At 33.7% G+C, this 27,974-nt stretch overlaps 2 protein-coding genes across 4 annotated transcripts in view; both read right to left on the reverse strand.

Moving 5' to 3' along the window:
• The window catches only part of LOC142348689 (uncharacterized), a 39,909-nt gene extending 32,217 nt beyond the window's left edge, over positions 1–7,692 (reverse strand). Inside the window, exons 1-2 of one of the 3 annotated variants that reach the window (XM_075400138.1) lie at positions 7,675–7,692; positions 5,885–6,179 (exon numbers count right to left, since the gene is read on the reverse strand). In XM_075400138.1, the coding sequence (XP_075256253.1) occupies positions 5,885–6,099 (215 nt within the window). In that variant the 5' untranslated portion in view covers positions 6,100–6,179; positions 7,675–7,692. Of the gene's footprint in view, positions 1–5,884; positions 6,241–6,544; positions 6,606–7,674 lie in introns of those variants that run through there. The other 2 variants (XM_075400137.1, XM_075400136.1) reach the window with 2 other exon arrangements.
• A 3,270-nt stretch (positions 7,693–10,962) lies between these two features.
• LOC142348690 (putative E3 ubiquitin-protein ligase HECTD2) lies at positions 10,963–27,856 on the reverse strand. Its single transcript, XM_075400139.1, has 5 exons — positions 25,319–27,856; positions 23,530–23,790; positions 22,838–22,983; positions 18,599–18,769; positions 10,963–11,133 (listed from the first exon to the last, which is right to left on the reverse strand). The coding sequence occupies exons 1-5, from the start codon at positions 27,313–27,315 to the stop codon at positions 10,976–10,978; spliced, it is 2,733 nt and encodes a 910-aa protein (XP_075256254.1). The 5' UTR covers positions 27,316–27,856; the 3' UTR covers positions 10,963–10,975.
• Between the last annotated feature and the right edge of the window lie 118 nt (positions 27,857–27,974).

Here is a 27,974-nt window from a genome sequence, read left to right on the forward strand (position 1 = left end):
ACCCCTACCTTTAATTAATATTGCGCTAATTTGTGCAATTTGGCGAATGAAGACAAAAATTGTATAATTAATCCCCAGGTTGAAGTGCCAGACGGAAGTGACCTCTGATCAGTCACAAGTCAAGCGCACACGGTGTGTTTCCAGACCAATATTACAAGGTCTGGAAATTCCCTAGTCGAGACTGGATGATTATCTTGTAGGAAATTGGCAGATTCTGGCAGATTTCTACAAGACGATAAATCTTTCTAAAGATAACAAGAGCGTTACAAGATGCCCAAATTTTTCCTGTCTAGTTCTCAAAAGATAAACGTTTTTTTTTTTTCAAGTATTTCCTGTAGCAAAAAAGCACGCGCGAAGCGTCCTATGGTCCTAATGAGCTCGATAAAAAGAGATAACAACTTCGAAACGTTTGAATGTACACGTCTTTTGGGCACCAATAAAACAAAAAAGAATAATCTAAAGCATCAGAAAAGAAGTCCTTCCGTCTTCAATTTTCTTTTTGATTTTATATTAATTTTTTAACCTTTAATTTTTTCTTGATTTTCTGTTTCCTGGGATGACGATGGCTTGATTCCGACGCCGGGCTACATAACAACTAGCTATTATAGAGGAAAGCTCAACGGGAGCATCGAAAAAAGTCGTGAACGGTGTTTGTGCCCACAAAACAAAGCGAAAACAGTACACTGAAAAAAATGGTCTATGTCGAACCACAAAAAAATACGAAAAACAGACACGGATGCTACAAATCTAAGGGTACGGTGTGACAAAAAAACAAAGCAAAGAAACACTGAAGAATAAATCTAAAAAAAAACACACAGAATTGACAAAAAAAACAAAGCAAATAAACATTGAAAAAGGGCCAGAAAACCGCCAAAAGTGAGCACACCTGTTTGACAAAAGACACTGAAAAGTGTCTTATGTCAAAACACAAAATATTATAAAAAAAGAGACGAGAAACCCCAAAATCTGGGGGCACGCACGGTGAGCTAAAGCAAAAGTAAAAAACATTTAAAAAACGGCCTTGTCAAAACACGAAAAAAAAAAAAATGCACTCAAGGAAACCGCAAAAACTGAGGACAGAGAGAAATCAACTTCTCAGAAGCAATTTGATTGCATGACTAGATAGCAGGATCAAGATACAGTACAGGCAGTTTCTATAACACTGTAGCAGGCTTTTTATAAATAAAGAGTTGACACCATTTCTCTTCTATTTCCTAAAACAAATTGTTTCTCATCATAATTTATCTAGATGAAAAATGCATCTAATTTTCTCTATTTTGAGCCACAATAATTTATTGAATCCTGGTTCTGAAGTAGTTATTGTAAAACAGTGCAATATTTAAACAATATATTCGTAGAAATTTTACCGCAATTTTCCGCCTTTTATTGAACACAATAGTAAAATTACAAATTACGCATGTGTGGAGTTAGTTTCAGGTTCCTTATAAGTACATTTTTTGTTTTTATCTGGCTTGGAAAAAAGGCGTAAAAATTTAATCACTTCATAGCAGGAAAATAAAGTGTTAAAAACTGTTAAAGTTAGTAATCATTTTTTAATGGTTAATTACTGCCACCTCGTTAACAAAAGACTCCAATCAATTTTGCAGAGGCAATTTGATTGCATGGCAAGAGAGCAGAATCAAGAAACAGCATTCCGCGGTTTTGATAAAATTGTTATACACTTTTACGAAAAAATTGCACAGACTTTATTGTAAAGGCATGAAACAGAAGTTTTAGAGTGTTTCTATCGCAATGAAAAACAAACAAAACCTCATAATCAGGTTCCAATTGAGAAAGTGAGAGTACAGTGGTTCAAGAACTTTTTTTGAGTTAAAACCACTGCATATTGTTTTTAATTAACAGATAGACACGAAAGCTATGCAATTAAATTTGTTTAGAGTTATCGTACAGTACACCCGATATCTGTTTTCAGTTGTTGAAACACCAAAAATTGTTCCGCATTTTTCTAAGGTTTTTTAAATGTTGCAACGACGAAGAGGGAACATGATGACAGTTTTTTATAAACTTATCCTTTTTGACAGGTAAAAAGGGGCAAATTTTATGATTGAGCAATGATTGAGAAACAAAACAACAACTGACAAATTTCCCCAAATCCATCACCCCTTCGGCTACCGTTCAAAATTTGATTTTCTGCAAATATCTAATACTGCAAACGTCGACTGACGAATTTTTTTATCTCGATGGAGAGACATTTTTGTAAAATTAGGTGTGGATTGAAAAATTAAGTTTTTTTTTAGTGGAGATTAAACGATTCGAAGTTGCAAAAGAACTTTGAGGGCCAGGATGAGAAATTTTTTTGGTCGAGCCAGAGATTAACAGAAAAGATGCAGAATGATTGTAGCAAAGATCTACAAAATTTTCAGCTCACTTTTGAAAAATTGGTTTTCATACATTCAACAGTGAAGAAATGCAAAGAATCAATTTCGATAAAAACAACTAGTTTTTAAAAAGTTATCAGTAAAATCCTTAGCGGATCCATCTAACAGGAATATATCTAATATATCTTCAAATACAAAAAAAATTTCAGCGGCCTATTTTGCTCAGATCGCGAAACTTGTCTGGCAAAAGTGATCCTATTATAATCCAATTGTTGACCAGCTTCTAGAGCAACACTATAAACTCAGAAATCGGCGAATGATTTTTTTCTATTCTTTAATGTATTTCAAAAACTCTCTCTTTGGTCAATAAAAAACTGGGGGTCAGGTAATGCTATGAAGACATAGTCAAGAATAAATTAAATTAAAAACTCAAATTATTGCTCAAGACTTTATATTATATCCATACAAAAAAATTCCAGAAAAAATAAAGCTTTGAATTAATATCAATGTTTTTAAGAGAAATATGGAACAATTATTATTTTCAGGAAAATCCTTTTTTTCATAGATAATGGGTTCTAAAAGCACAAAAATAAAACTTTCTCCTCGGAATTATACTATCTGATGCGCCCACTGATCAAAAACTGATGTTATTCGTTCCCGAATTAAAATAATCTGGAAATTATAAACCTTGGAATTGTTAAAAAACAGATTAAGGTTTCTCATTGTTTTCACACTTCAATTATAGTGTTTACGCTCGCAGTTGAAATATTGGTTATCAACGTTTCTGTAAAAAAATTTGTCAACCTCTTCAAAAAATTATTTGATTTTGCAGGCGTTTTGCAGATTGAATTGCTTACTTAAGCATGCAAAGTCTATTACTGCGCGCACGCCCGACGAGAAAAAAAAGAATACTTCAAAATCTTTGAACTATTGCAAAAATTTTACCGAAACTTCTCTTGCGTTTTCTTGAACCATGTTACAATTTTTTTAGATCTTGGCTGATTTCTTGATGACAATTTCAGCTCACTTTTGAACGATTGGTTTTCACACATTCAACAGTGAACAAATGCAGAGAATCAATTCCGATAAAAACAACTAGTTTTTAAAAAAGTTTTCAGTCCATCTAACAGGAAACATATCTAAAATATCTTCAAATACAAAAAAAATTCAGCGGCCTATTTTGCTCAGATCTCGAAATTTGGCCTGCAAAAGTGTATTAAAAGTGAGTTTTACACCTGAATAATGTGTGGATTAAAACTTTGGCGTTAATGGTAAAATAGTTTTTAATAGCAATTTTTTAGAATTACCAACTTTCTACTCAATAACAATTTATAAAACATGAAAAATTGTGAAATGGGGTGGCTTATCTATTTACGATGAAAATGGGTTTTATTTCATATGCTATGTGCACATTCACTGGGATGGCGAATTGTTTTTATCTCGATGGAGAAACATTTTGAAAAATTAGGTGTGGTTTGAAAAAAATGAGACTTTTTTCATTGAAGATTAAAGGATTCAAAGTTGCAAAAGAACTTTAAGGGCCAGCATGAAAAAAATTCTTTGGTCGAGCCACAGATTAGCAGAAAAGAAGCACAATGACTGTAGCAAAGATCTACAAAATGTTCAGTTCACTTTTGTAAAATTGGTTTTCACACATTCAAAAGTGAGCAAACGCAAAGAATCAATTTCGATAAAAACAACTAGTTTTTAAAAAATTATCAGTAAAATCTTTAGCGGATCCATCTAACAGGAATATATCTAAAATATTTGCAAATCCAAAAAAAACTTTCATCGGCCTATTTTACTCAGATCTCAAAATTTGTCTTGCAAAAGTGAGTTTTACACCTGAATAATTTATGGATTAAAACTTCTGCCTTATGGTAAAATAGTCTTTAAAAGCAAAATTTTAGAATTACCAACTTCCAACTCAATAACAATTTATAAAACATTGGGGTGGCTTATCTGTTGTTAAATGGGGTGGCTTATCTGTTTACGATGTAAATGGGTTTCATTTTATATGCTATGTGCACATTCACTCGGATGACAATTTTTTATAGCAATTTTTTAATTGCAGTTTTTTAGAGCTACCAACTTTCTACTCAATAACAATTTATAAAACATAAAAAATTGTAAATTGGGGTGGCTTATCTATTTACGAAGAAAAGTTTAGCGGGAAAATAACTCGCATTTACCGTATATATATTTTGGGTATGTATAGTCTTATAAGATCTAAAATGATTTGGTTTGTGGAACAGAATTGCAATTGATATAAGATTATTTACGTAAGACCTTGTAAGAATTGGTCAGTAGATGAACATTGTAAATCTTATAAGATGTAAGATTTATGACGTATACTCTTACAAAAATTATCTTACACTCAGATCATTATTATATCTCATTTAAGTGTAAGCAATGGTCTGAATTCGAGTCTCACTTTCAGTCTGATTTTATGAATTTGCACAATTCTTATATGATCTTAGAAGTTCAGAGTAAATCCAGTAAATCTCTTATAATATATTACAAGATTTATGCATTAACTTGTAAGGCGTTATAAAAATCTTATGAGATGTAATTATAGGACTAGAAATGGTCAAAGACTAGAGATGTTTCAGCTTGATATTGTTTCAGCTTTATAAAATATTGAGAATTTGTCTTTTGGTAAAGTATTCAAAAGTGACAAAAAAACTGAAATTTAAATTAGCTGATTTTTAAGGCCAAAAGAAGAAAAGAGATTAAATAGATCGGAGACCTTCCTAGAAATAACGCAAGCTTTCGCTCTTTAAGAAAAACCATTGACACTTAATCTCTTGCCAGGTTGAGGTTCCAGACGGAAGCAAGTATGTCCAGACCGAAGCTGAACGCGCAAGGTGCTTTACAAATTACACAGTCTGGAAACACTGAAAAAACTCACAAAAATTTGAACATTAACGCACGAAAGTCTGAATATGAACGCTCGAAAGTCGGGACATGAGCGCACGAAAGTCTTAGCATGAACACACGAAAGTTTGGACATGAACGCACAAAAGTCTGAACATGAACGCATGAACTCTGATGAACGCACGCAAGTCTGAACATGAACGCACGAAAATCGGGTGAGCGCGCGAAAAACTGGTGAATGCAAGAAAGTCTGGACATGAACGCACGAAAATTCGATGAATGCACGAAAGTCTGGACATAAACTCACGATAATCTGATGAACGCAAGAAAGTCTGGACATGAATGCAAAAAAGTCTGGCGATTACACGAAAGTCTGGACATGAACGCACGATAACCTGATGAACACACGAAAGTTTGAACATGAGCGCACGAAAGTCTGAATATGAACGCACGAAAGTCTGATGATCGCACGAAAGTCTGGACATAGGCACTTTCCGCCTGGGACGATGTGGTCATACTTGCTTCCGTCTGGCACCTCAGCCTGGGTTATTTTGTACATACAGTCTGAGTTCTTTTTTTCACTATATTATAGAAATCGAGCTTTATATGGAGCCTCTCATATTATTAAGATTGAAGAATGTATATAAACAATTACTGGAATAACATACTTCGCTCTTGGTTGTACAGGCTGGTCGTATACTGCAATTATGGCAATCATTCCGTCAGGTGGAATTCCACCTGATCCACCCGAGGGAATAGTATTTCCGTGTGGACACACTCGTGCACCCCCAGTGTACTGGATCCCCTGAGGTGGGTTCTGTCCAGGTGAAGCGGCTGATCGGGGTGTTATTTGGTATCCAGAGGGCCGGAAGTTGTTTTCCATATTACGATAGTTGGTTAATTTTTTGTCAGATTTTGTTCAGTTTCGAGTGGTTTTGATCATTTTTGGTTTGGCTTGGTTTTCTACATGAAGTTTAAAGGCATCCAAATTGCCATAAAATCCAACAAAAAGCGAACTTAAAATTCATGGTACAAAAAATGTAGCATCAAATTTTGTCGATTTTTTTAGATATATGTTTGAGCATGTATCATACTAAAGTGATACTTAAGTAATAAAAAAATTCGGTATTTTTTTGGTCTAAAACTCAAGTACTGCTCTGATAAGTTGTCGGTTGTTAATATAATTTTGACTAATTATTTGTTCATTTTTTCTGCCTTAATGTGAAAATTCTTTCTGGTTTAAAAATGTTTAACTGAAAAACAATATATGTTGGATTTTAGAGTTTTGGTGTTTGGTTATTTGAGCATTCAGCAACTTCAAAGCTTACGATTGAAAAGTCACGAATGGATAATTGACCCCATGTGTTCTACGTACGTGTTTTGTTTTTGTAAGCCAATAAAAAACTGGCATTTAATTTTGAAGGTTCTCCTGAGCATAATTTAGAGCACAAATGTTATCTGTTGGTTCCGCTCATTTCTGGGTACAAGCAGAAAGAACCCTATATCTAATGTAGACATCCTATTTACAAGGTATATCGAGCCTCTAATAAATTTGTATACATATCTAATATTATTCTAATCAATTTCCCGACCTCTAAGAGGGTTGCTCAGAGAAAAGATTGGAGACGATAGAAAATTGGACCTATTCTGTTTCGCCCTACCCGTCCGACCCCAGCCCCCTCCCAGCTTACTGGGCATATAAATTTTACATAACCGGCGGACGCTGTATTAAAAATAGTACCATGCTAAATAACAGCGCATATAAATATCAATTAGGGGCGTAAAAAACACTCGACGGGGGAGCTAAACAGAACAGGTCCAGAAATTTTTTGAATGCAAAAATTGGCGACTTCAGTTATTACTAGAAGTGCTGAATTCGTGAACTTTCAGTTGGTACTTCTTTTTGTTTTTTGGTAATGCTTGTTCTAAATTACTCATTTGGAGAAAATCTGGGTCTTTCCCATTATAGCCCCCCTATGAAATTATACCCCCTCATTATGGTATAGTTACTATGATTGGGGGGCTATAGGTTATCTGACCACTAAGCTGGGGGGCTATAATGGGAAAGACCCGAAAATCTAAGGAAAATTGATGAGTACAATTTAAAGAGGACTAAACATTTGATTTAGGTAACTATATTTTCAAAATTTGACAGTCAAACTGGTGCGAAATGTTAAGTTTGCTTTAATACAAAATCTCAATTTAATACTCTGCCCGAATAAATTCAGCTCCCATCAATAAACGCCCCCCCCCCCCCCCCCTGAAAATATAAATCGAACACTCAAATCAAATTGACGTCTTTACCGATTGTTTAGAAAAAACTATGAAGTTCTTATGGTAGAAAAACTTGCGCATAAGAAAACTAATCATGTCTTGATGCAAAAAGTTTCCATTATGTACACTTCTTAGACGACTTAGAAGACGACAAAGTCAATAGAGTATCATTAAAAACATGTACTGTTTTATAGAGTACTGACAAACTTTGTATATAGTTAGTTGAAAAATGGAGCCAGAAAAAGAAGGGTGCTAGAAGTCAAAGTTGAACTAAAGACTTCAAATGAGCTGAAATATACTCCAGACTGCTGACACCAGCTTAAACCAATTTAATAATTCTGGCTCTGCTGTATCCTCATAAAAGCAATAATTTGCGTCATTAAATCAGGTTTGATTGTTAAAAGCACACAATAAACAATTTTTCCTCAAGTTTTTCTCTTGAATTGGTAATTCAAACGGTCACGCAGTTTATTTATTGGCTCAGTTGCGTTGTTTTTCATCTTTTAATCAGTTAAGCTTTAGAAAAAAAAGCAAAATAAATATTTTTCTCAAATTTTGCGGTAAAATCTCGGTTTAAACAGCGTATCCATAATTTTAAATTGTGGATCCTTGAAATGGCCGTTTTCTGTTTTCGAAAACTTTAAAATTCAGGCTTCCGAACATTTTTCTAAAGAGAAAATAAGGCGCAAAAGATTTAAGCCATTAATATTTCCAAGAATTTTGCTCAGTTGTTTTGTCCAACCAATACCAAAGCTATCTTACTGTTTTCCAAATTGAAGGTCAACTGTTTGTACTTTTATGAAAAATTGAACTAAAGGTGCGTTATAATGCCATACCAGAAAAATCTTCGATGTTTGCTTTAGTCTATATTTGTTTTTTAAAAGGAGTTGAAGTCTGTTCTACGATTTTCAAGACTTAAGGAAATTCTGGTGGCATCATTCAGATTTTTCTGTATTTCATCTTTAAAAAGAGCAAAATTTATATATCATTCACATTCAAATTAATTTTTCCTAGCGCCACCAAGGTGCTAATATATAGTATAATTATAAAATATGCCATCAGAATTGGCGTTTTTAGTTTTAATCCATCTTCCCACTATTTCCCACCATTAATTTTTAAAGCAGCGTACACATGTGCTCTTGTAATTGTTCCGCCCGCACTTGTAAGTGGAGGAGCTATATGCACAACTGTATTTTTTGTTCAATTAGTTTTGGTTGATTGATATATTTATTGTAAAAAGTTGTGTGTGGTATCACTTAAAAAACCGTCAATCGTAGAGTATAAACTTAAAAATATTTTTCAACTTTTTGTCTCTCTCAATGAGTTATCAAGGTTCAAATAGGTTTGGTGATCATTTCAGTTTTCACACTGATTGTGTTCACAACTTTTTTTTCTTAATTTTCGTTAATTTTTGCCTAATAATGCAACCATTTTTAACAAAAATGGATTTCAGTAACCCTGAAGCATTAGCGAGGCTCTTTTTTTGGTTTTAGGAATCAAATTTTTGCAGACATTTGATTCCGTTTTGAAATTTTCTACCCGGGTCGAGGAAAAATTGGAAAAATATGTAAGATAAGCGGTAAAAAGTTAGTTTTTTCACCGCAAAATTCGTACATAATTTTGCGGTGAAATGCGGTGAAGGTGTTGAAATTATGTAAGTTCACCGCTGGAGTAAGCGGTGAATTTACAAAAACTACCCACATTTCACCTCTTACTACAAGTTTCCGCCCTTGCATGGAATCGAACCTCTCCCTCCTGCATGTCAGCCTCTTCTTCTTCCACTACTCCACTTCTCGCTTAAATTGAGAATATTCGTTTTGAATTAAAATCAAATTCACTCTGCTTTGATCTAAAACATACGCGTAGAACTTTTGTAAGATAAGCGGTGAAATTACAAATTTTAGCGCTGATTTGTGGTGAATGCGGTGAAATTATGTAAGTTCACCGCTTGCTCTAGTGGTGAAATTAAAGTTAAGCGGTGAATTAAGGTACTTTCACCGCATTCACTGCTGTTCTCACTAAATTTTAACATTTTGTTCTCAGCGTTGAATTTATATTTATGTAAGTCCACCACTAAATTAAGCGGTGAATTTATGTAATTGCGTTCATCGCTTGATAAAGGTCATAAAGGTTTTTTTCACAGCACTCACCTCCTGATTTATGTAATATCACCGCATTCACCGCTTATCTTACAAAATTTTCTGCATTCACCACTTATCTTACATAATTTTGCGTTGAATGGCGGTGACACCTCGAACCGGGTAGCGACTTTTTGGCAAAGTATACAAAGTACGAAGCTTTTACCCTGATGGTGCATATAGGCTGCTGTCTGAGTTTGCCTATGCGAATTTAAAGATTTTATTGTCCTAGACTGTAAAAATTTTCATGAAACTTTGGCCATTATTTTGTTCATTATGTTGTTTTGTTACTATGTCGATTAATGGAGGTCTCATAAATAGTTTAATAAAAGAATCGTATCAGTGGCTTCAGTTCGGATTTATTGGTTTTCATGACAGGACTGATTCGGCGAAACAAACGTGAAATCAGAGTTCTGACTGTTTTTTTTTGTTAATTTTGATGACTTGCCTTCCAATCTCAATTACCAAACACGTCCTAAATCATTAATGAGGCGTATATGAATCATAGTTCCTTTTTCATGTGATAGCTAATCATAGATCTCAAATTGTCGTTCTTTAATTGCGTAAACCGTATCTTCATTATGAGTGGGTATTAGATGACAGTTTTCTTATACGAAACATTAAGGTACCATGTGTTCTATTTCTGACTTGAGCTCCCAGAAAATCAGAAGGTTCAGAGACCGGAACAAGACTCCTTCGGTCCTTATTTTTCAAAAAACTTGTAATGAATATTCTTCTATTGATTTACTCTCATTTCCTACAGTATCGAGATTCTTCAAGTAAAAATAATCACAAAATACTTTATTTCGTAAAACTACATTAATTGTACGTTTAAACTATGTACACACGAGGTATTTCAGGTCATGAAAAAATTATTCCACGGAGGTTCAACACTGAAAGATTGATAGTTTAGTTTATCGAAGACAATGAGCTGCGGCTAAATAACAGCGAAAAACAGGGAAAAACTCTGAGGTAGTGTAACTTTGAGCCCATAAAACTTCGACTGGAATCAAAGAATAATAATAATTGTAGCATCAGTTTTTTCTTTCATTTTGTTTTCGGTAGCTTATTGCCGCGTGGCTCAGCAACATGGAGATATTTTTTCCCAAAAATTAACTAATTGTGAATTAACTGATCAAAAATCGGGTAAACTCAAATTCCGTTTGATGTTAATTTTAATTGATTCTTGATTTCATACCTACCCATTTTTATATCGCAACATACCAAACCCAGCAATTTTCAGAAAGAAAGCATTGAAAGAAAAACAACTTTCTTTGTAGATGATTTATATAAGCTAAGTTGAGTATGAGCTCGAAGCAAAATTAGCTCTGAATATTGTTTACTTGTTTACTTGAGATTGAACCCCTGTGTATTGTTTATGGCAAAAGTGAGTTTATCTTTGAGTTGTTCTTTTGTTGTGTAGGGTGGAAGGTGTAACTCGTTGAAGCACGTGTGGGCAACTGGAAGATTGTCCAGGGGAGTATCCACTTTGCGAATTATCAGTCCTGTAAAAAAACAATCTAACCTGTGCATAACCTAACAGAATAATGTGTTATCATAGTTTGACGTTTGTGTCAATGATCTGACCCATCAACGCAAAAATCACCTGGATCAGAGCCGCATTTAGCCGCTAACACAATCATTCGATTTTCGATTTTTTAAAATCTTGTAAAATCTCATAAGACTTTTTTAAAAATATTTCAATGTGCAAAATCTGATCGGTTCTTGCGCATTAAAAATTGGGATAAAGTCGAAATTTTATCTCTTTGTGGTCTGATAAATATGCTATAAACTATTGCGTAGAATGAAATATTATCATACAAGAATTGATCAAAGTCTGATAAATATCTAATTAATACAAGAATTCTGATCGATTCTGTAAGAGATTATAGGATATTTATCGGAACTTACCTGTAAGACACTACAGTAACTTAATATACAAGCTCACTGCAATGAAAAACTTTTCATCTTTAAAGATCCTAGAAGACAATTATATGGGCGCAAAAATGTTGTTGAGTTGTATAACAAATTAGGAGTCTCGGTAATGTGCATTCACACATAAAGTTCTGACCCCGCTCATCCACCAGAATACAGATAGAAAAATGCAAAATATCAAGCTTTTTACAAAAAATTTGAAATGAACAAAAATATCGCCTCCAACGCAAATACTTCAGTGGAGTAAAAAACGCCGCATTAGATTGATGAGGTCTGACATTATTAAGAAAGCGAGGCAAGACGAAAGATAGCGTCAGATGAAACTAAAACTGAGCAAAAAAACTTTTACTTTACTAGAAAAGATATGAGACCAGTCCATTATAAGACTCCGTTACAATTAGACAAAGAAGAAAAAACAGCAAAAATAATAAATTCGCTTGAATTTTCAAAAACAATTAATTTCAAAGTAAGGAAAACCAGTAGATATCAACTGAAGTTATCCAAAGGTTTTATCATCACCAATACTTGTAAAGGAGAGCATTAGGACCTGACACTATTAAATTTTTCTGGCGGTTACTAAAAGAACAACAATAAGAGACAACAAAAAAAATTTCAAATGCTTGTGAGAAAACGCTGAAAAAGTGTATAGCCATTTTCTGCCCCTCAAAATATGTTCGGTTGCGCCTTTTGTGAATGCCAATAATGCGCTATGAGACCTCTCAGTAACAAGAACAGAAAAAAATCGACGCAAAAGCGAAAAGGTGCTATAATTAACAAACTTTTGTCTTTTTCGAAAACAAATATTTTCAAAGTCATGAAAACTCTATTAGCTAAAAAAAGAATAAACTAATTAAGTTCTTTTAATCGTCCAAACAATGCCCTTGGGATCTGTGAATATTCAGAATATGTCTTAGGTTTACAAAACAACGTCAAATATAAACAAAACTAAAAAAAATTATTTTTTTTTCTTCCGAAGGAAGTACTCTCAATACAAGTTCTTTGAAAAAATCTAGATTTTGTACACTCACGCCTTCTCTCGCCGACAATAATGTCAAATGTGATCTTTAATTAACGAGACTAGGTAAGAAAAACAAAAAAAAAGAGAAAAAACAGCAAAGTTAGAAAGCGTTTTTGAACAATGGTTTTCAAAGACATGAAAGTCATCAACTGTCTACTCGAATCAGAATATAGGCTCATATAGTATTTCATCTAAAAACAGTGAGAATTGTTTTTCTCCACAAAATTTCTTATGAATAAAGACAAAATGAAAATGACAGTTAAGGACAAAAGTATGAAAAAACTCAACTAAATTCTTCGAGAAGTGTTGTCGAAGCCGTTAAAATCCTAATCTGTACCTTTAAAAACTCTTATTTATTCAACTGTGTCTTAATTTGAACAACAGAAGTCCGTTGTGTCAACTTTCAATAACGTCACAATGTGGAAAATCGAGAAAAAGGGTAAAAAAAATGTGAAATCTGGTAATATCAAGGCCAAACAATCATAACTTAAAGCGCAAAACTGCAATGAAAAACAAACTTTAACTCAACTCAATTTAAACAAGGAGTTTTCTTTCTGAGCTGACACTAAGTTACAAGTTGACCAAATTAAGAGGAAATTAGTGGGAAAGTTCAAAAAGCTCTTATTTATTTAAAAACAAATAAATTTGAAAGTGAAAACTATCTCAAGCTTTCGAGTTGAAAACTAATTAAAAAACTTGGAATTGCTTAGGGAGCCAATTGGACCTATCACCAGTGAGCTTTGAGTTGAATTTTTGCGTTCATTAACTAACATAAAAGTGATCGAATTTTTTTAAAAAAAAAGACCGACCGATTACAATCTGAAATTTTTTTGGAGTGTGACCGACCAAGATTCGGCCAAAACTAGCTTTTCTATTGTTCTTCGTCCACTTAGAACATTTAATTGATTCGAATTTTATAAAAATAGATAATTTGTTAGTAAAAAATCAAAAATTGTTGCTGTGTTTTGATAATCATCGATAAAAGTAAACAAAACGCCAAACGTTAACTCCATAGCACTCTCAATGAAAGTGGAATTATGACTCGCCCTCATGGATTTTACAAAGATTGTGTTAGTAGTTTTTTGGGCATGTAATTCCAGCAAATTCAATCATAGGCGCCAAAGAAGCTTTTATTGTGTAGGTTTTGATGAAAAGGCTGAATATTGATATAATTACCCAAAATTTTAGCCAAAAACCTAAATCAAAATAGTCAAAAAAGCTTAATTGTTTTTTAAAATCATTTGAACAACACTGTTAATAAAAATTTTAGCGTGTTTTAACAAACTTGATTAAAATTTCGATAAATTTTACCGAAAATGTGATTGAAAACAAAGCAAATGAATCTCAATATTTACCAAAATTTAAACCTAAATCAAAGGGGCCAAGGAAGATTTTTTTGTGCAGGTTCTGATGAAAAGGCTGAATTTTGATATATTTACTCCAAATTTTAGCCAGAAATCTAAATCAAAATTGTCAACAAAGCTTGTTTGTTTTTTAAAATCAATTGAACAACACTTTTAATAACAATTTTAACATGTTTTAACAAAATTGACCAAAAAATTTCGTTAAATTTTCCCGAAAAAGTGATTGAAAACAACGCAAATGATTCTCAATGAATATCTCAAGGATGAAGCCGGACGAAGCCGGACGAAGCCATTGAGATCTGTGAATATTCAGAATATGTCTTAAGTTTACAAAACAACGTCAAATATCGACAAAACTAAAAAAATTATATTCTTTTTCTTGCGAAGCCAGTACTCTCAATACAAAATCTTTTAAAAAAAATTAAATTTTGTACACTCACAACTTCTCTTGCCGCCAATAATGTCAAATGTGATCTTTATTTAACGAGACTAGGTAAGAAAAACAAAAGAGAGAAAAAAATAGCAAAGTTAGAAAGAGTTTTTGAACAATGGTTTTCAAAGACATGAAAGTCATCAACTGTCTACTCAAATCAGAATATAGGCTCAATCAATATTTCATATAAAACCAGTGAGAATTGTAATTCTCCACAAATTTTCTTACGAATAGAAGACAAAATGAAAACGACAGTTCAGGACAAAAGTATGAAAAAACTCAACTAAATTCTTCGAAAAGTCTTGTCAAAGCCGTTAAAACCAAAATATGTACCTTTAAAAATTCTTATTTGTTCAACTGTGTCTTAATTTGAACGCCAGAAGTCTGTTGTGTCAACTGTCAATAATGTCACAATGCGGAAAAACGAGAAAATGGGGTAAAAAAAAGGTCAAACGTCGAAAAATAAAAAAATGTTAAATATGGTAGTATCAGGGCCAGAAAATCATAACTTAAAGCGCAAAACTGCAATGAAAAATAAATTTTAACTCAATTGAAAGAAGGAATTTTCTTTCTTTGCTGACACTAAGTTACAAGTTGACCAAATTAAGAGGAAATTATTGGGAAAGTTCAAAAAGCTCTTATTTATTTAAAAAACAAATAAATTTAAAAGTGAAAACGACATCAAGCTTTCGAGTTAAAGAACTATTGAAAAACTTGGAATTGCTTAGGGAGCCAATTGGACCTATCACCAGTGAGCTTTGAGTTGAATTTTTGCGTTAATTAACTAACATAAATAATGATCGAATTTATTTAAAAAACAGACCGACCGATTACAATCCGAAAAATTTTTGGATTGTGACAGACCAAGATTCGGCCAAAACTAGCTTTGCTATTGATCTTCGTCCACTTAGAACATTTAATTGATTCGAATTTTATAGATATAGATAATTTGTTAGTAAAAAATCAAAAAATTGTTGCTGTGTTTTTGATAATCATCGAGACAAGTAAATAAAACGCCAAACGTTAACTCCATAGCACTCTCAATGAAAGTGGAATTATGACTCGCCCTCATGGATTTTACAAAGATTGTGTTAGTAGTTTCTTGGGCATGTAATTCCAGCAAATTCAATCATAGGCGCCAAAGAAGCTTTTATTGTGTAGGTTTTGATGAAAAGGCTGAATATTGATATATTTACCCAAAATTTTAGCCAAAAACCTAAATCAAAATAGTCAAAAAAGCTTGTTTGCTTTTTAAAATCATTTGAACAACACTTTTAATAAAATTTTTAACACGTTATAACAAAATTGATTAAAATTTCTATAAATTTACCCGAAAGTGTGATTGAAAACAACGCAAACGAATCTCTATATTCAACAAAATTTAAACCTAAATCAAAGGGGCCAAGGAAGCTTTTATTGTGCAGGTTTTGATGAAAAGGCTGAATTTTGATATATTTACTCCAAATTTTAGCCAAAAATCTAAATCAAAATAGTCAACAAAGCTTGTTTGTTTTTTTAAAATCAATTGAACAACACTTTTAATAACAATTTTAACATGTTTTAACAAAATTGACTAAAATTTCGATAAATTTTCCAGAAAATGTAATTGAAAAAAACGCAAATGAATCTCAATATTCACAAAAATTTAAAACTCGATAAATCGCTCTAGAAAACGAAATTAAAAAAACTGTTTAATTCCATTTTTTACGCTTGATGGATTTTTAATGATACCACTCACAACTCTCTAAGATGAATATATCGATCGGCCAAAATTGTCTGAAAAAAAAAGTTGAGCATATAGTTCCTCCCACCTCAATGGGGTTCGGAACAATAATCATGTCGGCGGCTGAAGAGCTCTTTTTTTGATCAGTGTCTGTACTTCAGTATTAAGTACATCAAGTTCATAGCTTGTTCAAGCTAATCTTTCATCCAAAGAATTCAATATTTTAGCCTGATTAGTTTTGTGTTCGTCTAGAGGATCTTATCAAATCTCAGGTTCTCAGAAGATTTACCAGAAGTGTTTATTTCATAGAGGGTCTCGTTAGATCTAACACCTGAAAATTTTATCAAAACTGAGTTAAGAAAAAATATTTATCGTGTAAGATCTCATACGGTAGAATTTGTATGGCGCATGATCTTATCATAAACAAATTTTATCGCGTAGGATAAGCTAAGTCTGACGAGCTTGAATTTTAATGTTGTAAACCCTGACAAAATTTTTTTGTCGTCTTGAACCGGGCCATGTGTGATCATAAAGTCTGAACCAGCTTTATCTAAAAAAGACGGGTAAGGAAACTAAGTCAGAAATGTTCCAGATCTCAAACGAAAAAAAATTCGGATTCACTGGAATAATGCATGATCAGCGCCCCTTTAGCTGTTAATCAGCCATGATTAGCGGCATTTAACTGAGCTACCTAGGCGTAAAACCGTTAAGGAACTGGCTCTGTGATGTTATCAAGGAAAAACTGGAAACTGGTGGATCAGTTGCATGAAATATAATTTAAAAAATTTGAGAAATAGAGATTATAAAAACTAAATTTACGATCGAACAATGACATACAGTAAACCATTATTGATAATTAAAACAAGGAAGCTATTTGGGACAAAGAAAATCAAGAAAAATAAAAAAAGGTATTAAATTTGCGTATTAATGATCGTTTAAAATAATAGGGCTTTACTTCGAAAAAAAATTAACTTTTCACAAACGAGGTGGAGACATTATCAAAAAATATGAAAGAATTTTTCTACCCGTCTATCAATATTATTACTCTAAACAAAATTTATACCTTTTTTTCTATTATTATCTTAGCCATATGGTTAAAAAACCATTGTCAGAAAGAAACAGAAATTAACGTGAAAGTAAGTTTTAGATAAGTCATTTTAAAAACAACAAAACAGATTATAAATGGATGACGTATGTCTCTTTGACGAAAGCATATATACATTTCAAACCTCAAAATCCCCATACCTCAAAAACACGCTTGATAAACTAAATTAGTGATTGAGTCATCAGAAAATACCATAGATGAACAAAATGAGAAATAAGAACAAAAAAAACGAGTTTTACACAGAAATTTACACAAAAAACGAATTTTTATACGGAGAAAACCCATAAACTGGAGAAGATAAATGGTCTACGAAGTAGAAGAATAATTTTGGGTGAGAGAATTGACAGTTTCGATTTCAGTGTTTTTTGTTCTTTTTATTTGAAACCAGTTTGTTTGAAAAGTAGCTTCTGAAGACAGTTCTTTGATGGACCAAACTCTGTATTCTGTGTCTTCTCAGGGAAACTACTTTGACTTTATTATTGTTCAAAACTTGTCCTTCTATGCTATTTTATCAAAAACATTGAGAATTTAAACTCATTCTGGAGTTCCTTGTTGTAGAGCGGTCATTTTTGTAACAAAAGCAAAGAAGAAACACTATTCGAGAATCAGCAAAATTTCACCGCATTATTTTGTGAGAAATGCTATGATTGCTCTAAATATATATATATATATATATATATATATATATATATATATATAAGAAATGCGCTGAAAGTGCTAAATTTTTCTAAATATTGTCTCGAAATCTTCACATAATGAAACGCAGAAGTACGCTGAAACTTTGTAAGAAAATGCTCTCAAATTTCAGCTTAATTCATAAATTTCTTAAATAAATTCAGTGGATGTAAACGCCTTCTAACACTGTTTCTTAAATTTCTCACCATTTCATTGAGCCTACTTTACTAAAGATTTTTCACCGAATTTTATTTATAGTCAATGCGAAGTTTCAGCGCAGTTTCAGAGCCTACTTTTAAGTTTTTGCACTTAAATTTTAGAAACAACCCTGTTTAGTGCAATTCTTACATAATTTTGAGAAAGTTTCTCGACCCGGGAAGCAATTTTGAGGCATGGAATGTTTTCAAGCCTCTGTGAAGTAAACGGAGAAAATGGATTTTAGGTTCCCACGATACCTTCAAGTTTACTTTCGGTACATAGAATACCGTTTTTACAATTTGAGTTCGAATGCAACTCAAGAATTGTCCTGGCATACATTTATGTATGTATATAATATATTGATTTTTAAAATAAAACAATTAAAAAACAAAAATGAATAAAAAATAAATAAAATAGACTGAAATGCAACATCTCTCATACTTTGACAAAACGTATCATGTCTGAGCCTGAGAACAAAAGAAAACAAACGTTTCGAAGAAAGGAATCGCAATGACTTACTGAGGTCTTTTGATCCGCCTATTGGTATCTTCTCAGAACCAGTGAGGAACCAGAGGAACTTCTTCTGCAGTTTGGGTTTCATTTCCTCAACCACTTGCCACAGATTCACAATCAACTCATCCTTAGAAGAGCAGTTCTCGTATTTTGAACTACGTCTCAGCACTTTGACCTCTGCAAAAGGTAACAATTCGTTATCTCTCTTCATTTTATATGCTATAAAAAGGTGGGGCAATCCATCTGAGCAGTAGAAAACCGGCATTTTGATCTTTTCTAGTCAATTTTTGGGGTTAAAATAAATCTCGATAAACCCAGAACAGAACACTGACAGTGCGTGAAGATTCTTGCATCAATAATTAACCAATTTCAACGTCTTTGCGTTCCTACTTTTTCAAGGACAGATTAAATGAAGACAGTTTTGGAAAAGATAATTTGGTGAAGAAAATTTTATGCCTCCTTCTTGAAATCGAAAACGTTGACCAAAATCAGTTTAAAAGCTGAAGTGTCACTTATTGATTCTCAGATAATTGTTTTGAGAAAAAAAAATTGTGTATAAGGCCGCAGAGGTATACCCAAATTGTCGCGTGCAATTCTGGCCGCTCTGTGTATCTTTTGTGTGTTTTTCCTATGCTAATGCTTTGAAAAAGTAGCAATATTGCAGAAAATAGAAAATGAACAAAATTTGACCACGGCTAAGGTGATGAATTATTTTTATTGATAATACAGGATATTTATGAATTCGGGTGATGTTTCGGACTAAGCAAAGAAACATGCAGCATGCAGCTCTTCAAAAAGTCCAAAAAGAAAATATAAATTTTATTGATATTAACGATAATAAAATTGTTCAGATTAACGCAACTATCCCTCCGCGACTAACATACAAATACTGATATAAAAAAATAAACAGAGTTTTGACTTCTAGTTGAGTTTATAAACTATTTTATCTCTGCAATTCAAAGTGATTCTGCCAAGCATAAGCGAGGATCTCTCTTTTTCTACCGTTTCTTATAGCACTGGTCAAAACGTACAAAATAATAGTTCACTCAATTTCTCTGCATTGGCGATCAGATTGATAAATTTATCTAATTCCTATGATGTATATTATTAGGCTTTAAACCATTTTCACATGCTCAATCAATCAAGCTTTAAACCATTTTTACATTCTGAAATATTAAAATTTTGAACAATTTTTACGTGAACCAATTATTTATAATTTTGAACTAAAAAGCGTGCTTTAAATTAGGCACTATTGCGGCTTAAAGATCCATTCAATGCAGAAAATAGATACCGAAACGGTGCAATAAAGTAGTGTCTGAGTTAATCATTTTAGATTTCTGTGAAATTCCTACGCTGGTAAATCCTATACGATACAGTAACTAACATTCTTTTTGCAGAAAGAGCATGTTCTTTTCTTTACAAAATTAAAAGTTTTTGCAATTGAAAAATTTAGCTTTAATTCTATAACCTCAACTCAACCTACTGCATTAAAAAACGAGTTTTGTGTTTATGAATTGAAAAATGTTGAGCTTATTCTCCTTTCTAACTCTTAGAATAATTAAAAAATTAAGGAATTTCAAAAACTGCCAGGAATTACAAGATTTTAACATAAAGGAAACTTTTGGTGAAAAGTGTTACACTTTTAGCTCAATAATGGACAAAAACACTCAATGGTTTTCCAAAGAGAGAAAAAGTGTTTAACCGCATCCCCCCCCCCCAAAAATAAAAAGTACGACCCGAATTATCCATGATAATCAAATATCGTTGAATTGACAATCGTATAGGACGCTTACTAGAGCTTTTAACTTAACAAGAGTGTAAAACTTTGAGAAAAAAAGACAATCATCTTTGCATTCAGCTTTTTGTGACGATTCGAAAGTAATTTTACTGCAAAGAAGTTTCTCACAAAGCTTGTCAAATTTTCCATGGAGGATATTTAAGATCAGAATATAGAGAAAATTTGTTCAAAAACAAAAGTTTTTATCAGATGCGCGTACGTTAGAAGCGTAAAGAACTTCTCATAACATATATATATATATATATATATATATATATATATAAAACATAATATAATATTATTAGAAAAATTATAATAATTATTATTATTTTTGTTATATAATATATTATTATAATGAATATATATATATATATATATATATATATATATATATATATATATATAATACGATAAATTTTGTACGTTAAACCAAAAAAGTACATGAAAATTAATTAATAGTATTCAGACACATCACCTTTGTGCCACTTTCATAGCAATATAACAATTGGAATTTTTCAAACGCTAACCATTGCTCACAGCGTTAAAAAAATTAATCAAAAAAGTACCCATTATTTCCACAACATATAAAACTTTTGAATGCATCATGTGCATATAGCATATCTAACGAACAAAAGCATCACCAAAAGTGCTCAAAACATTTTTTGTCTAAATATTTATTTAGTCCTTTACTTTCATTATTACGCGAATTTTACTATCAAATTTCGCTCCGATTTTAGAAAAAAATAAAAAGAAAAAGGGCATTATGTTTCAAATGAAACTGAAAAATTAAAACTGTAAATCAGTTGCATTGCATTGTCTTGGTTTTAGATTTCCTATTGCAGCGGAAAAAAGCAACGGTGCAAAATTAGTTTACTAAGTGAATACATTGATAGGACTGAATTTAAATCTAGGCATGGATCGTTTTGACCGAAAATGGAGTTTCTGATTGTGATACCCCATATTGAGACATATATAATACTACCTATTACTTCTGCATTTTCGTGGCCCTGAAAACGCTGAAATATCATTTGGTAGACAAAGGCACCGATGTCTAATTAGATGGCATTTTTCATAGTATGACGTGATCATAGGTTTTTTGGCTGGCAATATAAATATTGCGGTTGTGAAACAAAACTATTTATGACCGAAGGCCTAGTTCAAAAAATCTCTGATCAAACCATTTTTGAACGAAGAGGAGGGAAATCTGCGCTCAAAACCCGTGTCGCCACTTCTTAGTAGCCATACGGGGATTATATATAACGTCAAAGAAATCATAACGTATTTCCTAGTACGATCCTTACATGGCTACTAAGAAATCATGTTTGATCCTTGTATGATTACTAGGAAATCATATATGAACAGCGTATGATTACCAAGAATCACACATCTATTTCATAAATCTTTTTTATCATTTGTGGGTTTTCAAATTTTATTTGGCAAGGCATCACCTACATGTTTCCCCGGCATCACTTGGGCCGCCACCTAATTAGACGTACAAAATTATTTGCAAAGTTAGATAACTAAAGTTTTGATATTCTCTGAAGCCAGCTAATACCTATAAAGGCTCATTTATAAGAAACATTAAAAAAATTTGCATAACTTAAAATTTGTTTTGTGAATGTGTTCAATTTGCAAAGTTATTCTTTTAGCGAACAAAAAGAATCAAATGTGGATTGCAAATGCGATACAATAATTTTGCATGACCTCTGACTACATTATTTGGGAATTTGTGGCACCAGTCAATGTTTTATGTGCCATATATGACCTTGTATAATTTCCAAGAAAATTTTTCAGTTTCGAAAGAAAATGAAAATTATATGATCCCTGTATGATTTCTAGGGAATCATATATGATCCTTGTATGACTATCAAGAGTTCATACAAATCAGATATGACCTAGTATGGCTACTAAACATTTTGAATGGCCAGCAACCCGGGAACTTTTTGGTTAGTATAACCGCTAGAACTCAAGAAAGCCTAGACAATACCCGGGTTCAGGTGTGCTGGGGTCACGTACTGGGTTCAAACGCAACCCATTGAAAGAAGCTCAACCTATGTAGAGTCTGGAAGTGGAATGTCTGGTGGTTTCATCTGGATTGTCAGAACAAATACCTTCCAGCGCCGGTAACGTCTGCTCGTAAGCAGTGTTTTTATGACCAGAGAGTGTCATGCGGAAGGAGTGTCACGAAATAGTGTTTTTTCTGATGATCTTTAATTCCCTGCGAGTCTTTAGCACCCCCCCCCCTCCTTCTGATCGATTCAAGTTAATGTGATCAGAGCTGGCTTTGGTTTAGATGGTCCGGTACCCCTTGTGAGTGACCTTGGTCAGTTATATTAGATTTAGTTGGGTAAAGGCCTGGGTAAAAGTCTGAAGAAGTTATGATCACGACAAGTCACTTTTGGTCTGGCGCAATCTGATAAGAGGTCATTATGATCTGGAATCTCAGCCTCCGGTTGATTTATGATTACCTAGAATGGGTTCTCCGCATATGATTGATTGGAGTTCCTCTGCCCTTAGGATTGAGAGGACGTCTGAGTTGCAGACAGAGTGGAACCCTCTGTAGAAGGCACTGAACTGACTCTGGATGTACTCGTTCAACTTGAACCCAATCAACCTACAAATAAAAACAACAGCAACAATTATGATCCAGACTCAAAACAAGTTTCATTTCAATCTCTTTACGTATTATGATTTTGGATGTTTCGTTTTAAGATATTAGTGCATCATCAATTGAAAAACTATGAATGAATTTAGAGACTCTTACGAGTAATTAAACTAATCCGTAGAACACGGCGTGAAATTTGATAAGCTCATTGATGGATTAATCTCAATTTCTAAAAACAAATGAAATTTTCTTCAACAACAAATCTCAATATTTTTACAAACTCCAATTTATAAAGGGATTCATTGATCGCAATTAAAAGATATTAAAGTTTGGACCAACGAAAATCTGGAGTGTGCCCAAGCTGATTTTGATCACACGGGGAAAACATGGTTCAGGAAAGCATGATCGCATAAAATTCTGGACAATAGTCACACTAAGGCCTGCTAAGAGGGCAAAGTCTATTAAATTGCCTGATCATGATTCATTTTTCTGGCACTGTCTGATCACAGACCAATGTGTGCAAAAACTCAATCTAGATGACGTCATGAACCTGACCTTGAAACGTATTCCAACTTGTTCTGATTGGTCACTTTGTGTTTGTATCCATTCTTCTTCAGTGTGTAGTTCTTAGTCGCGTCAAACTCCTGAACTGTAACTGTGAAATCTAATCCGAAGTCACTTTGCACGTCGCCAGAGTATCTCATCAGGTCCGAAAGGTGTTTGGCCATTTCGGGTTCCAGCTCTGCGAAGTCGTGGATTGGGAATGTGTATCCGCCAAGGGCAATGTTGGCGTTTTTGGGTGGCGAAAGTGGGGGGCTGAAAAAAATTACAAATTTGGCTGAATATCTAAGATCATGGTAAAAAGCGCGGAGTCATGATTTTTTCAGGAATGTCGGTTTTTATTATAGCCAGGTTTTGATCAACTCGTTTTCTACCGTGTCCAGCGTAGAATCAGATCAAACAAACCCAAAAGACTTTTATACTGAATCTAAATAGATGTTTTAAATATTTCAATGTTTCTTCATTTTTAAAGACAACATTTTGCATATCTTATTCTCAAGTAAATTCTAATTTTGGAAAGAACAAATTATAGATTATACAAAAGTGCCATTGATTTCTTATTGTGTTGGTATGTTACTTTCAAACAACCGGTCAAATCAAGTTAAAGAACTGGTAGTTCTGACTAATTGTATTGCTCTTTTTGTATAGAAATATTCCTTCTAGATGGTTCTTTCAAAATCTTATATATTCGAGATTACATTTATGATTTCAATACGGAATATTTCATATTTATATGCTCAGATACCTAAACGATAATTATGACCGTAGCAAGGATGAATTAGAAAATACTAGAAGAGGACCAATAATTACCACTGAACATCTCTCAACTAATCAGAAAAGGCAACACTTGAAAGAAACGCTGATTTATTAGGATCCATTTTTTTCTACAGAATATGGAGTACCAAACAATAATGAACTTGCTCTCACATTTTCTTCACCTCAACCAAATTCTATAAGCTTAGATTCATTGTTGCAATTTATTCGGTCAAATTTTGGCCTTGGATAATGCCGTTCGATTATCACAATCATCTTTTGCATAACGTGACAAATGTCCAGTTTGCTACTTCCGAGTGAAAATGGCGTCCCGTGAACGATAGTGATAAAATCTCGACTCCAATTTTCACTATGTCTCTTTCATTAGCGATGAAGGTAGAAAATGATTTTAAGAAATCGTCACTTGTATTCACGGATAAAAGCAACCTATGCCAACAATTTTGAGCATTCAGTTAGCTTAAAACCTTCTTGCTCGAATATAATCATTAACTACTTGAGAACAATTGAGAATTAATACTTATCGCTGTTAGTAACGCCTGTACAAGTGGACAATTGCGGCTAGGAAGGTGGAAAAGAGAGACAAAATCTTATCCCTGTTGTCCGCCCTTGCCCAAAACAAACCTCGTGAAAAATTATGACGGATATACCCAAACATGAACCAAATTTGAACTAAATTTGCTTTCTGTCACAACATCTACTCGAGCTTTTCAACATAATCTTAAGACGTGGTCGCAAACATAATGACAAAATCGTGAGTAAATTTAGTAGAAAAAATAGACATTTGCTTCGTAATGTGGTGCCCTGCCAGGGCATATTTCACTTTTCAGAAGTCACCGGCTTTCTAGTAAGAATTTGACCCGGTCATTCATTGTTTTTCGAGCCCATTAATCCAACTTTTTCGTATATCTAGTACAAAGTTTTTACTAAGTGAAATTTCTTACGATTTAACCATTTTACATCAAATTGATATTACAGCAAAGCCTGATTTGAAGCAACAATCGGTTCTTACCTGAGCAACTTTTTGAAACAGCACACGGGCAAAGCCACATCTAGAATAATCGAATTATAAATTGCCAGACCTAAAATTGCTCCAGCCAGAAAGAATTCTGCCTCGCACCCCTTACAAGCGCCGTTAAACCACAACATTTTTGAGGATGTTTTCACAAACAAGCCCAACTCCAGGCCGAAAATTCTGGGCGCCAGTAACAAAAACCATTCCTTAGTTAACCCACCCAAATCAACGCCTTCTTCACCCACAAACGAAACCCGCAACTTCCGTTTTAACTCCTTCTGCTTAGCGACTATTTCCTTAACCGAATCTTGAAGAATATTCGTTCGCCTAACTGAAAATTCGACAAAAAGTGCTGTTTCAGCGTTAATCGGTTCGGCAGGTCGACCATTTCTTGCTTTTGCCACCAGATTTTCTTTCGCATGCGTTAGCATTTCAAGTTCGTTCGCTTGCGACAGCAATCTTCGTTTCGCGAAAGTCGTGATCACAAACGAATACTGGCAAAACGTGAAACTTCGTTTTGGAACCCCCGTATTCCAACTTTGAAAATCTTCCAAAAGTTCCAGACTATCCATGGACCGACAATAAAATTGGCGGATTTCTAAATGCGGCTGAGAATTTGCATTTGCGTTGGCTGCGAAAAGAACAGCTAAGCATTTGCACGCGCTTGGAATCCACCACGAGCAATCTTTACTCGGCGGAAGCGCATCTTCGCTCGGCGGAAAAAACCGCTTATCCACAAATTTTCTCAGCATTTTTGAAACGTTTTTAATGCTAACTTCGCCAGCTTTGTTGAAAAATTGAATTAATTGGTGAGTATTTTGTGGTTTTAAGGTTGCGACTTGACGAATCAGGTACGAATAAACGACATAAGTATTTAGTTCGGCGAAAATCGGTAAATGCATTAGAATGAAGTATGTTTGAAGGTCGCTTTTTAGCATCGTTTCTTGTTGTGGGGGCGACATTAAAATGTTTACGATATCTCTTAGCAGAATTTTTCTTATGGTGTCATCTAAGGGAAACCGGTCAATTATATCGCAAAACGTGTACAGCAAAGTCAAGTCAACCAAACTCGATTCGTCGTAAATATCAGTCGTTTTACTGGACTTGAAATATTTCGCTACCGATCCGAACGAACTGAATAAATCTTCAACAAAATTGTGAAATTTTCGGTAATCGTTCGATTCTTTGCACTTTTTGTACAATCGTTTCAACTCTCGGCACGCTTTTTCTTCTCGGCTATCAACCGTTATGTCATCTTCATTTTGATTCGCTGGCGAGACTGAGCTCGAATTTGATTGGTTGATAGCAGGCAACGCGGGTCTCTCACGGGAAGAATCTAAATTCTGTGGTTCGTCTTTTCTTGGTGAAGGTTGGGGCGAAACCGAAGTTGAACTCGAGGAAATTGGTGGCAAAATCGAAGCATTCGTGAACGAGTTTTTGGTGTTTACAACGTTTGGTTCCAAAGAAAACACAGTTGATAAGTTATTATTTACTTTGTTTTCGTCTAACTGGCGCTCAAGTGCCACCGATTTCGGCAAAGATCTATGCGTGATCAAATTCTCGCTTTTTGAAATCAATTTTGTGGCTGCGAGGGGTGTTAATTTATTTTTCTCACTCGGTGGCGGGGGCAAAGGTTTCAAACTGCCCAGTGAATTCTGAACAGTGGGCGCTGGGCTCCAAGTGGCGCTTAATTTATCCCCCTGGAAATCCTCTAAATTGTGCTTTGCCCGAATCAATTCCATAGCTTCTTTTGGGTCCGGAAGCTGGAAAACGGGGTTCGCCAAAAGTTGAGAAGTTCCCGCTAGTTCCCCATCATCGTCGTCATTAGCTGTTACGTAATAATCATTCTCGTCATCGTATTCGTCGCGTCGGGTAGATTCGGGAAATTGTTCGTCGTTTTCGTCAGGGTCGTCATCGGTAAAATTCCCGCTTTCTTCTCGGTCGAGGTCACCCAAAAGTAAAGGGTTCGACGAGATGTTTGCAGCGCTTGTCATAGCGCAAAACTTTAAAACTGGGCAAATCGTACTAATATAAACTGAACTAATTTAAATTCGGATAGCAAACTTTATCGCTCCAAATTTAGGTGCTTAAGCAACGCAACAATTAACGTCGATAACTATATTTTTGTATTTTAGCCGATATTTTTTTTTCAAAACCGATAAATTATCCAAACTAAAGTTGGTATAGTTCATATTTCATTAATCAAAATAAAATTTAGCAGCAATTTTTGGCTCTAAGCTTGAAAGAAATCGACTAGTTGTTATCTATGTGTGAAAAATTAGGGATACTTGTTTTGTTCAGGAGTATGTTGAGGAACAAACAATTAAACGCCTGGTTTCAATCTAATCCACAGTTACTATAAAGCTACTTTGCAATAAAGCGTCGCTGTTTCAGCTTATTCCACTAAAATTGGGAAAAACACGTTGCGTAGGCCGCAACATAAACGTGAAAAAACTGTTAAACAAATTTCGCATAGAGCGGTTATTTTTCCATGGAAAAGTGAAGACTTTTTCAAATTGTTTTATGAGCGAAGTTTAATAAAAACCAGATTTTTCACCTGTTTTTGTCATTAAATTTTGATAAGTAGCAATGGAAAAAACTTTTGAAGAGGATGAATTTGGATCAAATTGAGCAGATTTATATACGGATTTTG

This window comes from Convolutriloba macropyga, chromosome 10 (genome assembly GCF_964194025.1).
Source record: "Convolutriloba macropyga chromosome 10, txConMacr16.3, whole genome shotgun sequence".
NCBI lineage: Eukaryota > Metazoa > Xenacoelomorpha > Acoela > Convolutidae > Convolutriloba > Convolutriloba macropyga.